The sequence below is a fragment of the Oncorhynchus gorbuscha genome, linkage group LG09, assembly GCF_021184085.1.
Source record: "Oncorhynchus gorbuscha isolate QuinsamMale2020 ecotype Even-year linkage group LG09, OgorEven_v1.0, whole genome shotgun sequence".
NCBI classification, from domain to species: domain Eukaryota; kingdom Metazoa; phylum Chordata; class Actinopteri; order Salmoniformes; family Salmonidae; genus Oncorhynchus; species Oncorhynchus gorbuscha.
In genome coordinates, this window is record NC_060181.1 from 61,486,350 (window position 1) to 61,499,432 (window position 13,083).

General features: G+C 44.7%; 1 protein-coding gene across 11 annotated transcripts in view; it reads right to left on the reverse strand.

Annotated features, from left to right (window-relative positions):
* The window catches only part of LOC124043898 (dedicator of cytokinesis protein 9-like), a 129,002-nt gene that overhangs the window by 21,778 nt on the left and 94,141 nt on the right, over positions 1-13,083 (reverse strand). For 6 of the 11 annotated variants that reach the window (XM_046363019.1, XM_046363011.1, XM_046363007.1 and 3 more), the window contains exons 8-27: positions 10,768-10,942; positions 9,547-9,599; positions 8,902-8,976; positions 8,675-8,815; positions 7,881-8,093; positions 7,636-7,758; positions 7,094-7,176; positions 6,511-6,633; positions 6,050-6,129; positions 5,732-5,919; positions 5,365-5,430; positions 5,157-5,249; positions 4,898-5,021; positions 3,609-3,727; positions 2,660-2,743; positions 2,450-2,539; positions 1,250-1,365; positions 438-507; positions 211-336; positions 33-104 (exon numbers count right to left, since the gene is read on the reverse strand). In XM_046363019.1, the coding sequence (XP_046218975.1) occupies positions 33-104; positions 211-336; positions 438-507; positions 1,250-1,365; positions 2,450-2,539; positions 2,660-2,743; positions 3,609-3,727; positions 4,898-5,021; positions 5,157-5,249; positions 5,365-5,430; positions 5,732-5,919; positions 6,050-6,129; positions 6,511-6,633; positions 7,094-7,176; positions 7,636-7,758; positions 7,881-8,093; positions 8,675-8,815; positions 8,902-8,976; positions 9,547-9,599; positions 10,768-10,942 (2,214 nt within the window). The remainder of the gene's footprint in view (positions 1-32; positions 105-210; positions 337-437; positions 508-1,249; positions 1,366-2,449; positions 2,540-2,659; positions 2,744-3,608; positions 3,728-4,897; positions 5,022-5,156; positions 5,250-5,364; positions 5,431-5,731; positions 5,920-6,049; positions 6,130-6,510; positions 6,634-7,093; positions 7,177-7,635; positions 7,759-7,880; positions 8,094-8,674; positions 8,816-8,901; positions 8,977-9,546; positions 9,600-10,767; positions 10,943-13,083) is intronic. The other 5 variants (XM_046363016.1, XM_046363018.1, XM_046363008.1 and 2 more) reach the window with 1 other exon arrangement.

Here is a 13,083-nt window from a genome sequence, read left to right on the forward strand (position 1 = left end):
GTTGGCTCAGTAAAGTGTCACATCAGACTTACCTTGACTTTACTGCTCTCAATCAAGTACTGGGCCATGGACTTTACTAAGGCTTCAAAGAAATACCAGGAGTACTACGAAACAGAAATACGGAAACAAATACAAATCAATGCCAACATGAAACCTGATGCAAATGTCCATAGACTCCTGTTCCCACACGGATGCTGTGCTATCTATTACCTTGAGCAACTTGTTGCTGGTGAGGAAGTCTGTGGAAGGCTTTAGAATTGCAGTCATGGCTTTGGCCAGCTCCTCATGTACTGTTCTCGTGGTAGTGGCTGTGTATGGCTCGGTCTTAAACACATACTGAACCAGGAAAGAGACAAAATAAAAAAACAAAAAAGCTTTTCTAGAAACACAGCATAAGAAAATGTGCCATATGATAAATGGACCAGTATGACGATTACCTTGACATATGATCGTAGGTAGTGCTCCAACCCCTCTTCGTGGCACTGGGCAACAATGTGAATCATGACTCTGAACAGGGCAAAAAAGCATGTGTAAGAGTTGTGCAATAATAACATGTTTGTGGTTTATGTCTCAATACTCATAGTCCATAACGCAGCCTATTCCCCATATAGCTTCCCTATGGGCCCTAGTCAAATGTATTGCACTAAATGTATTGCACAAGGGAATACACTAGGGCAGCCTATTCCCCATATAGCTTCCCTATGGGCCCTAGTCAAATGTATTGCACTAGATGTATTGCACTAGGGAATACACTAGGGCAGCCTATTCCCCATATAGCTTCCCTATGGGCCCTAGTCAAATGTATTGCACTAAATGTATTGCACAAGGGAATACACTAGGGCAGCCTATTCCCCATATAGCTTCCCTATGGGCCCTAGTCAAATGTATTGCACTAAATGTATTGCACAAGGGAATACACTAGGGCAGCCTATTCCCCATATAGCTTCCCTATGGGCCCTAGTCAAATGTATTGCACTAGATGTATTGCACTAGGGAATACACTAGGGCAGCCTATTCCCCATATAGCTTCCCTATGGGCCCTAGTCAAATGTATTGCACTAAATGTATTGCACAAGGGAATACACTAGGGCAGCCTATTCCCCATATAGCTCCCCTATGGGCCCTAGTCAAATGTATTGCACTAAATGTATTGCACTAGGGAATACACTAGGGCAGCCTATTCCCCATGTATTGCACTAAATCTATTGCACTAGGGAATAGGGTGCCATTTGGGAGCCAGACTACTGACCTGGTGACGTTGACGGCCACCTCCTCATGGGTGGCACTTGTCAACACCCGGAACAGCTGGTTGAGAGTGGTGGGCAGGAACTTAACCATCACGTGACTTTCCATAGCATGAAGACTCTGAGGTGGGTTGGGGGGGGGGGGGGAGAATGCAGTAAATAAGATGCTCAAGGCATTGTGTTTTTCTGTGCTCCCCTCCCAGCCAAAACACTGAACCTGCAGAATATCATCCACAAGCACATCAAACATCTAGACAGGGTTAACTGCACGATCAGAATTGACTTAAAATCAATAAAACTATTCTGAGGGGGAGATAAAACAAGGCTACATGAGAACAAGAATCAGCTTCAATGTAAATGCTTGGTGGCGTACTGTAAACATTCCCTCCCATCCTGGCTCTAATCAGTCTCGGGAGTCTATGAGGGGGTGAAAGTTCCATCCCACATCCAAAAGAGGCGAAAAAAAGGAAAAAAAAACACAAGCTTGCGTAAGAGGAAACGGAAGTCGCACAGAATAACAGGACACACCTGAGAATAAGCATGTGTTAATCACACACACAAACACGTCTATCCTGGAATGAGGCAGAGCAAGGCACTGGTGCATCACTGGCTATTTAGGATCTTGACCCAGTTTGCTACAGCAGGAAAATAATCCTGTGGCAACAGGAAATGTGAAATATGTGGATTATAATTAATGGTCATTTTTGTAGGGGTTGATACATTTTTTTATAACAGAAGATCAAGTGGAAAATGTCGAAATGAAAAAAATAAGCCTTTTTAAACCCCAAATACCCAAAGTTCCCCTGCAACAAGGTGATCAAATTAAGAGCCTACATTTGTAGGGGCTGCTAACACAGCCAAAGCCAGCCAAATCATTTGGCAACCTGCCAGTGAAATGCTCTCTGCTAAATCCTGATCTTGTGTGACCTTCTTGCCATTGTTTGCGTGCTGTGGACTAGTGTGTTTACATGAGCACCCCAGAGATGCATCTGAAAATGTCGATGTCCACAGGGGGACAATGGAGAGAGCGCCCGTGGATTAGACCCTAGGGTCATGTTAGCATTGTCCCACCCCGGCCTGAGGAAACAAGCACAGATTTCTAAATATCCTGAGGAAATCAGAGTGATTGGTGACAGGTGTTGGGAAGAGAGATGTGACAAGTGTCATTTCTGTCAGACCCAGAGGTGCCACGGTTGCAGCTTTACCTTCAGATACTTGACCAGCTCTCCTGCTGCCACCTGGGCTGCAGACTCTGTGCTCTGACAGTGGGCAAAGAAATTGTGCAAATGTTGATCCTACAGAGGAAAGAAAAAAGATGTTAGAACACAAGATTTCTAGAAAAGACAGTGGAGAACAAGCCTTTAAGAATCCTGGGTCAGTTGTGTCCCTGAGCTTATCTGTGAAACGATACCAACCTGAGTGTACACCGTGGAGACGAGGTGAGTGGACACCTTGAACAAAGGCTTCCCTCCATCCACCCATTTGATTTCAGGATGCTGCTGCGTGAGAAATAGGATATATTTTAATCAGAAAAACTACGACAGTGGTTATCATTGGTTATGTACTGGATCACGCTACATGTATTGGTGATGTATTTAAAACGGCACTCCGTGATAGGAGTCACTGTCGCAATGCCACAAGAGGGTAGGACATACTTAAAACGTTGCTTGTTAAGGGGAGGTAGTTGCAGAAACGTATACAAAATGAAAGACATTTAAGTTTACCGTAAGTTGATCCAAAACAACGCTGAAAACAGATCTAAAGCTCAACATTAAGTTGAAACTCACATCAGTAAGTAATTCAGCCATATATTCTCATGCAATTAGCTTAATATTGTTTGGTCACACTGTTGTACGCTTTCACCTTCCCTGATTGGATAATTACATCTCACACAACCTTGAGGCAGACAACAAGTAATCCCCACAGTGCCAACTCTAATTTCCAGGCAGGGCACTACCACACAAAGGTTAAGTCTGTGGCTCACGGCTTTACTTTCTTTCACGGCCAAAATAGGTTCGATTTTACTGATCTAAAACGACTAGATAGGTTGAAATCCGATTGCTTTAAACCCATTATGTTCTTTCAGTCTTGTGGTGATGAAGGACGGGGCGGCAGGTAGCCAAGTGGTTAGAGCGTAGGGCCAGTAACCCGAAAGGTTGCTAGATCGAATCCCCGAGCTGACAAGGTAAAAATCTGCCCTGGAACAAGGCTGTTAACCCACTGTTCCTAGGTCGTCATTGTAAATAAGAATTTGTTCTTAACTGACTTGCCTGGTTCAATAAAATAAAATAAAAAGGAAAGGAGCCACGGAAAGGGAGAAGGAAGCCACAGTGTGTGTGTCAGTGGGAGTGAAGGGAGCGCTACCTTGCTGACACCCTCCTGACAGCTGAGGTAGCCAGCGGGCAGGTTGGCAGCCACAGGGACGTGACTCTCATTCATGATCACCCTGCCATCCTTCAGCAGAGGCAGCCAGGCGTAACCCACTGGGGAGAGACAAGGACAAGAGACAGGACTGTCATTCTGCTCACAGACGGTGTCATACCCATAGAATTAGGAATTAGAATACTAATTCATTTACTAGGATCTCTATGGTCACGCCCAAACAGTGACTCAGCACTGGGAGAAGAGGGAAGAATGGAAACTGGCACAGACACAAATCGTTATACTGGGGAGGGCAATGGAAAGAAATAGGGTGGATACAATGAATCTGCATGGCTTAACACTGGATCTAGGCCTTGAGGGCTGTATCCTAGGTAGGTTTGAAAAATGTCAGTCCCGGTTGGAGGATTGCCTGAAATGAGAAGGGATTAAGTAGGAAATCTGGAATGCTCCAACCAGGATTTCTGAAAAAAAAAAAACAAACAGCGAATTTATTGAAAATTCACAGAATTTTGCAACCCAAATCCTGGGTCTGGTGTCTACCTGCAAACTGGATGTAGTCTATCACAGTGCCTTCCGTTTTGTCACCAAACCCCCATATACCAGCCACTACTGCGACCTTTATGCTCTTGTTGACTGGCCCTCGCTACATATTCATCGCCAAACCCACTGGCTCCAGGTCACCTATAAGTCTATGCTAGGTAAAGCCCCGCTTTATCGCAGCTCATTGGTCACCATAGCAACACCCACCCGTAGCACACGCTCCAGCAGGTATATTTCACTGGTCACCCCCAAAGCCAACACCTCCTTTGGCCGCCTTTCCTCCCAGTTCTCTGCTGCCAATGACTGGAACGAATTGCAAAAATGACCGAAGCTGAAGTCTTACATCTCCCTCTCTAACTTTAAGCATCAGCTGTCAGAGCAGCTTACCAATCACTGTACCTGTACACAGCCAATCTGTAAATAGCACACCCAACTACCTCATCCCTATATTGTTACTTATCCTCTTGCTCTTTTGCACCCCCGTATCTCTACTTGTACATCACCATCTGCACATCACTCCAGTGTGAATGCTAAATTGTAATTATTTCGCCTCCATGGCCTATTTTTTGCCTTACCTCCTCTTCTACATTTGCACACACTGTACATAGATTTTTAAAATGTTTCTCTTCTTTTATATTATTGACTGTACGTTTGTTTATGTGTAACTCTGTTGTTGTTTTTGGTCATACTGCTACCCGGTTAAATAAAGGTGAAATAAAAAAATGAAATACCTTGTGTCTCCACCACGTCTCTCTTCTTGGTGCTGGCCTTACTGTTGCTGTCACAGCTGACGTGGAAGAAGGTGAACAGCAGATGGTGCTTCTCATTGAGCTGGGTGGGAAGCTCCATCTTAAACTGAGGGACAGGAACAAAAATATACACCTTATGAGTTAGCAAGCATTACATGCTGCCACTGCTTCGCCTGCTCACTAATCATGACTGGAGCACTCTGTATAAAGATGGCCAGGTTGGCTTGTTATAACAACGTACCTCATCATAAAACTCCGGGCTGTGCTGGTGATGTAATACTGCAGCAAATGCGTTTTTGGTAAACAGGGGTCCTCCTGGTCGACCATAGATGCACTGTGGGTAATAACAGCATGTTCACTCCCCTAAGTAGTATGCAGTTCTTCTGCTACCAAATGACACTGTGGCTTCAGGAACTCTGCCAGAAGGAGTCACATGACTAGGAGCTTACCTTGAGCGAAACAGCCTCCTCCTCATCCGAGTCCTTGAACTCGATGCAGACAGCTATGTTTCTAGCCTGAAGGGAGAGAGAGGAGACAGACAGAACAAAGCTGACCTACATGAAGATGCTGGCGGGAACACATTTCTGCTGTAACTGTCTAGAGCAAAGTTTCTCTCTCAGTTAGAGAAAGTTGGACAAGTTAAAAATACCTTACCACTACTATGCGGTCATATGAAATGCAATAGCAAATAGTGGAGTTTACCACATCAGTGTACAGACTGCGTCAAAATACGGTTCATGATTTGAAATCCACGTAAATGTACAGTATACATCATTTGATCAAACAGAAATGTAGGGTCAATGTTTGTGACTATACCTTTGTGAAGGACTTTTGGCTGTCGTACTTCAGGTGCCTGGGGTAGACATAGAGGTGATTGTTGTAGATGGTGAACGGCTGGGAGCACTTGGCTATGCAGGGAACAAACTCCTCCACTTCAAAGAAGATGTTCGTCTTCTCACTGCTCTCAAAAGTCTTCACAGGAATGTAGGATGAGGTAACACAACCTACGTACATGCAGACACAGAACAGACGGGGGGGAGGAGTCAAATAAACAGCCGATAGACCAATCAGACGTGAAGAGAAACAGCTTTCATCTTTCATGTTCCCAGTGTGAGCGGAGTTTGGAGGGCTTACTTGTCAAGTCAGGGGCAACATTGTCAATGGTAACGTCTAGGTTTCCTAAGATGACAGGGAGCTTGGCCATCTTCTCTGGCCTAGGGAGGAGAAGCAAAAATAAGCAGCGGTTAATGCCTTTGTTATCATCTACCTAGGAGGACCTGATGGAAAACAGGCTAGCCGCCTGGAAACTACCCTGTGAACAGACAGAACCAAAGAGGAGAAACCAAATATTTGTAAAGGTGGGAAAACATCTGGGGTACAGGCTTTCATTGTGAACGAGAATCTCTGACCATCTAGTCTCTTTAGCCAACAAACCGCTACATGGGATTCAGATGAAGAAATACCCACTGTTAGAACACTGTAATCATTCGGAATTAGCAAGAATAATCCAAATTCAACATTTCTGTAAGATATAGTACTTCAACAATTAACTACATTTTCAATTCCATTAACTGCAGACAGGAGAGTTTACTAACTTTCTGAAGTCAGCCAGCAGTTTGAACATGTCGTCGTTGGACAGCTTGTTGCTGTCCTGTCTGTAGATGGCGGAGAAACGGGCACTTTTATCCAGCGTCCCCGATGCATCTTTGAACAGAGTCCTGCAGGGAAGGAGAGATGAGAATCATTAAAACCCAGGTCTGTTTCCAGTAGGTCTCTGGACAAAGATCTGCTGATGTTCCTGTCAGGGTTTTTCCCCCTGGTCTGGTATCCTGTGACACCTTTATTCTCTTTCCAGACACCATGGGTACTGAGCTTTTCCACAATTCATTGAAGAGTGATACATTCACCAGTGCCAAAAAGGGAAAAACAGACATATGAAACTCCCTACCCTTTACTGTGCCTGGGAATAAACACAATGTTTTTTTTGTTTTTTTACAAGTCTTTTTCATTTAATCTAGACATTTTGTACTCTATCCTTTCAAAGCGATGCCTTATTCAGTAGACGTTGCTTACATATTGTCAAATTTATCTACTGATGAAAATATATTCCAAAAGGTAAAACATCTGTCAATAATCTCTTACTATAAACATCAGTTCAGGTTAGTAACCGAATAATACCTGGCGGCCCATCCAAAAGGCATCCTGTACTGGCCCAAACGGCTGCAGGCCAATTTGGCATTTTTCAGGACCTTCTGTGCCACCTGGTGGGAAAGAGGAACCGTGTGTAAGTGAAACCACGCTGGTCTGACAACACAGACAGAGGTGATGGTCAGCACTCCGGCATATCTCCAGCATATCTCATAGCTCTGAGGCCGGCCAATCTCCACAAACAGGCACGGACACACAAACAAGCGTGACGCAAGCGTGCACAAACACATACGCAAGCGTGCACAAACACACGCACCTTGAAAATGGTCCCTAATGCGTTTCAGATTCTCTCTCTAGGATCCCATTACTGCTCGTTGTACCCTCTTTAACAGCACGTAACCAGATTTGTGTAGCCAAAACCAATGCTTGTGGAGTGTTGTTGTAACCAGCCAGCACTTATGACATGGATGATTCTCTCATTTGTTATGTGTGGAATAATCAAATGAAATCTGCTGAGCGTGGGGGAATTGACTGTTGCGTTTTGTGATGCTGAGGCCTGGTACAGAGCGTACCTTGGTGGAGTCTGAGCTTTTCATGTAAGGCTCAGCACAGTGTGTGATTCCCCCCTGCAGGACCTTCTCAATGCGAGCCACCAGAAAGATATCTGGGTGTGGACACGTTACAGAGAACACTCCCTGTGGAGACAGAAAACCAAGTCATGACAGATATGAGTGAACCTCGAAAACCACATCGTCATATTGAGAGATTAATAGCTCAAAAGATTGTATATAGATTAGTGTCTCTAATATCTCTTCACCTGTCTGGGGTACTGCATGGCCCCCTCGGGCAGGCCGTGGACCCCCCTCTGCGCCCCCGGCAGAACATCCCCTCCCCCGTTCATGTACGGGCTGCTGGGGTTGGGCACTAGCTGTCTGACGGACGGGTGATTCAGGTCCACGTAGAAGTCCGACGAGATCTTCCTGCTGTTCTGGATGTCAAACAGCGACAAGGTCACGTAGAATGGCTCCACCTGCAAAATGAAGCAAAAGTTTAAACAGTAGAGTCTGAGAATGAGCCTCCAGTCTAGTCTACACCATTTATAGATGAGCACTGATGACATAGTGAGCCAGAAGGTTGGACAAGGGACTGACAGTGTCATTATGCCAAGTTTCTGTATCCGTACCTGTGTATCTGTCAGGTCTGTACCTGTCAGGTCTGTATCTGTCAGGTCTGTATCTGTCAGGTCTGTATCTGTCAGGTCTGTATCTGTCAGGTCTGTATCTGTCAGGTCTGTGTTTCTCTGAACAGGTTGACATGTTCTCTTGGCACTGGACAGCCTGCTGTGTGTGACAGCAGGAAACTGCCCTCCATTAGACAGCGCCTTCCTTCATTACCGTGGCTCTCGGCTGGTTACTATGCCAACCCAGTGCTCCCTCTTGACAAAGACAAACAGCAGTGATGACATAGGCTAGAGATGTGATCCCTCCACCCCTCTCTTTCGCTCTCTAATCCATTCTCCAGAGCAGATACTATACACTACGATGATAACACACTGACTGTACAAATTGAGCACTGACTCATTGAGGACTCAGAATAGGACATCTGGCTTACGTTTGTTGTTGGTCCCTCCTCATTCTCCGCTACACAGCTCTGCAGGTTGAAGGCCAGGTCATTGCAGTTCACCAAAATGCGCTTTCCAAACTTCTCTTCAAACTGCTTTATATCAGGCTCAATCCCTGAGAAGTCAAGTTTCTAAAGATACAAAAACGGGATTTTGAGTCCACATTTGGAGCTGGGAGGGATTGTGAAATACCTTTTGGGAGACTTGAGTTACTAACCTGTGTGTCAGGGTCCAAGGTGAACAGTTTCAATCTGGTCTCGTTCCTCATTTTCGATTCAATATCTCTTGCACTCTGAGGACAAGAAATTGAAACCTCCTTAAGCGAAAGGTTTTCAAATTGAACTGCTTTTATCATTTGAGAAAGGCAGACTGTTCTTCAGGGCTGACACATGGACATATGCTCCTAGGAGACAGTCAGATGTCCACCTCAGAGCCCAGGCTGTTCCTGGAAACCCCAGCCGTTGAAGTCTGCACAAGCACTAAGTACTTCAGCAAATGGCCATGGAAATCTCATACTGTAGCTTTTCTCTATAGGAACTTGTTCGATTTTGGTTCCACTCCTTTTTTTTTGGCCACTTTTCAAACAGCGGGAGCTGTCATCTGTCTGTGTCTGTCTAACCATAGATAGAGAATATTTTGTTTTATTTTTTAAATGAGGTGCTTATCTAAACACAAGCAGAGTTAAAGCTAAATAAATATATTTTTGTAGAGGCAGCTACACTCCTCTGAGAGGCCTGACTGGCTGCTCCCTACCTCCCATGGTGAAGTGATTTCATGGTGCAACTACATTATGTCTCATGTGAACAGGCCCTGTAGGGCCATTATGCTTGAGGCAGGGCATTAGTGAAAAGACAGGACCTACCTGAAAGCTGTCCATACTCCCCAACGAACCATCTGCCTTTCCCAGCTCATCATCTGCAACAGAAAAGAGAGCAGAGCACTCACTGCAAACAGAGCCATCACATGGTTCAACAAATCCACTATTTCATAGGTTACAACTCCATTAACCACACCTCTTCCTTAAATCACACGCTACCAACACTTAAGTAGAGTAAACAGTGACTTAGACTGCCCTGATACCAGAGCAGGCCTCAGATCAGATCCTAGAGTCCCTGGAGGTACCAGGGTTGTTTCCCCCCTAGGAGAGCGTGATTAATAAAAGCTGAGGGGTTACTGAGATTAGCGGGGCTCTTTGTGCAGACATGGCTCTTTCCTCCTGGCTCAGGCCTGGGATCAGACAGGAGGGGAGTATTAAAAACCTGGGTGGCCCTCTAGCTACAGCACCACCACAGACAAGGAGGAGGAGGCGTCTGGGAGGTGTGTGGGCGTAAACACAGAGTTCAGATTGACTGGTATTGTGTGCCACATAGACATACAAGAATGCTAATGCTGTGCATTAGCTTGTACAGGAACTAGTCTATGTATTTATACCACTGTCCTCTCGGAACTACCTCCTAGGCGTTAAACTACTCTGAGCCAACAACACTCAATTCATGTGGTGCTTAAGCCATCAATGTGAGCGGCAGGTAGCCTAGCGGTTAAGAGGTTGGGCAAGTAACCAAAAGGTTGCTGGTTCGAAACCCCGAGCCGACTAGGTGAAATCTGCCGATGTGCCCTTGAGCGATGCACTTAACCCTAATTGCTATTGTAATTCCCTCTGGATAAGAGCATCTGCTTAAGGACGTAAATGTAAAAAAAATGTAACACGCTAAAACAGGGTTATTTACATGGGAGTGTGATTAAAGGGTGCAGGCAATTGACATCTTCTCTGTGGCATACTGTAAACTACAGACTGTAGAACAGGCCTTAGTACACCTTATTTACACATTCCTTTCCCCGACAGGCGGATAAGTGTACTGCAGTGAACCCTGGGATGTTTTCTTTCTTTTACTGGCACTATGAGAAGCACAGTATCATTGTACTAGGGGTTTTGTTGGTGGATGGTGTTTTAAACAGAATTCACAAGGAAATCTAATGCCCGTCTATGTCTCTCATTACCTCCCATCCCATGAACCCACGTGAGCATGCACGCACACAGGCACAGCACACAGACACAGCACACAGACACAGCACACAGACACACCATCGTGGATGTCCCCGTTCCGCTTCTCCTGCATGGCGATCTCGAAGCTGCTGTGGAGGATCTTGTTGAGAGTGCTGATCCAGTCCTCCATCTCTCCCTCGCTGTCGGCAGCCAGCAGGTACGTGCTCTTGTCCTGCATCTTCAGCTCAAAGGCAAAGCGCCGCACCTTGTTATTCTGCAGACAGACACACAGAGAGGGAGGAAACTCGGTGAGACCATCACAGTCTATGTAGCGCTGGAGTGGAAGTTGCTAAGGAATAGCAACAGTTTGATTTAGAGAGCAAGGGTCAACTACAAATACCGAGGGTCGTGCTCTTCATTAACAAAAAACAAAGCCGTAGCATCACACAAAACATCAGTTGAGCTGATTTTTTGAAAAGAGGACGATGACAGTGTGTGCAGGTCGAGGGTGCCTGTGTTTCTTACAGTCGAAAAACAAAATGCCCAACTGTGAATCAAACGTTCCGATCCACCGTCCAAAGCTAACTTCCAATATTTTGTCAGGTCACCAGAAGGCAGCTCCTGCTTAGTTTTCTGATTTATTTCCTGAAGAAAACATTACTGAAAACAACTCCTATCCTCTCCCTCATTGCACATTTCATCTAGTCACACACTAGGGTAAGACAATACGAGGAAACAGTCAAACTGGTACAGTGCCTTGCGAAAGTATTCGGCCCCCTTGAACATTGTGACCTTTTTCCACATTTCAGGCTTCAAACATAAAGATATAAAACTGTATTTTTTTGTGAAGAATCAACAACAAGTGGGACACAATCATGAAGTTGAACGACATTTATTGGATATTTCAAACTTTTTTAACAAATCCAAAACTGAAAAATTGGGCGTGCAAAATTATTCAGCCCCTTTACTTTCAGTGCAGCAAACTCTCTCCAGAAGTTCAGTGAGGATCTCTGAATGATCCAATGTTGACCTAAATGATTAATGATGATAAATACAATCCACCTGTGTGTAATCAAGTCTCCGTATAAATGCACCTACACTGTGATAGTCTCAGAGGTCCGTTAAAAGCGCAGAGAGCATCATGAATTACAAGGAACACACCAAGCAGGTCCGAGATACTGTTGTGAAGAAGTTTAAAGCCGGATTTGGATACAAAAATATTTCCCAAGCTTTAAACATCCCAAGGAGCACTGTGCAAGCGATAATATTAAAATGGAAGGAGTATCAGACCACTGCAAATCTACCAAGACCTGGCCGTCCCTCTAAACTTTCAACTCATACAAGGAGAAGACTGATCAGAGATGCAGCCAAGAGGCCCATGATCACTCTGGATGAACTGCAGAGATCTACAGCTGAGGTGGGAGACTCTGTCCATAGGACAACAATCAGTCGTATATTGCACAAATCTGGCCTTTATGGAAGGAGTGGCAAGAAGAAAGCCATTTCTTAAAGATATCCATAAAAAGTGTTGTTTAAAGTTTGCCACAAGCAAGTTTGCCACCTGGGAGACACACCAAACATGTGGAAGAAGGTGCTCTGGTCAGATGAAACCAAAATTGAACTTTTTGGCAACAATGCAAATGTTATGTTTGGCGTAAAAGCAACACAGCTCATCACCCTGAACACACCATCCCCACTGTCAAACATGGTGGTGGCAGCATCATGTTTTGGGCCTGCTTTTCTTCAGCAGGGACAGGGAAGATGGTTTAAATTGATGGGAAGATGGATGGAGCCAAATACAGGACCATTCTGGAAGAAAACCTGATGGAGTCTGCAAAAGACCTGAGACTGGGACAGAGATTTGTCTTCCAACAAGACAATGATCCAAAACATAAAGCAAAATCTACAATGGAATGGTTCAAAAATAAATATATCCAGGTGTTAGAATGGCCAAGTCAAAGTCCAGACCTGAATCTAATCGAGAATCTTTGGAAAGAACTGAAAACTGCTGTTCACAAATGCTCTCCATCCAACCTCACTGAGCTCGAGCCGTTTTGCAAGGAGGAATGGGAAAAAAATTCAGTCTCTCGATGTGCAAAACTGATAGAGACATACCCCAAGCGACTTACAGCTGTAATCGCAGCAAAAGGTGGCGCTACAAAGTATTAACTTAAGGGGGCTGAATAATTTTGCACGCCCAATTTTTCCGTTTTTGATTTGTTAAAAAAGTTTGAAATATCCAATAAATGTCGTTCCACTTCATGATTGTGTCCCACTTGTTGTTGATTCTTCACAAAAATATACAGTTTTATATCTTTATGTTTGAAGCCTGAAATGTGGCAAAAGGTCGCAAAGTTCAAGAGGGCCGAATACTTTCGCAAGGCACTGTATGTGTACATATTTGACAAAGATAGC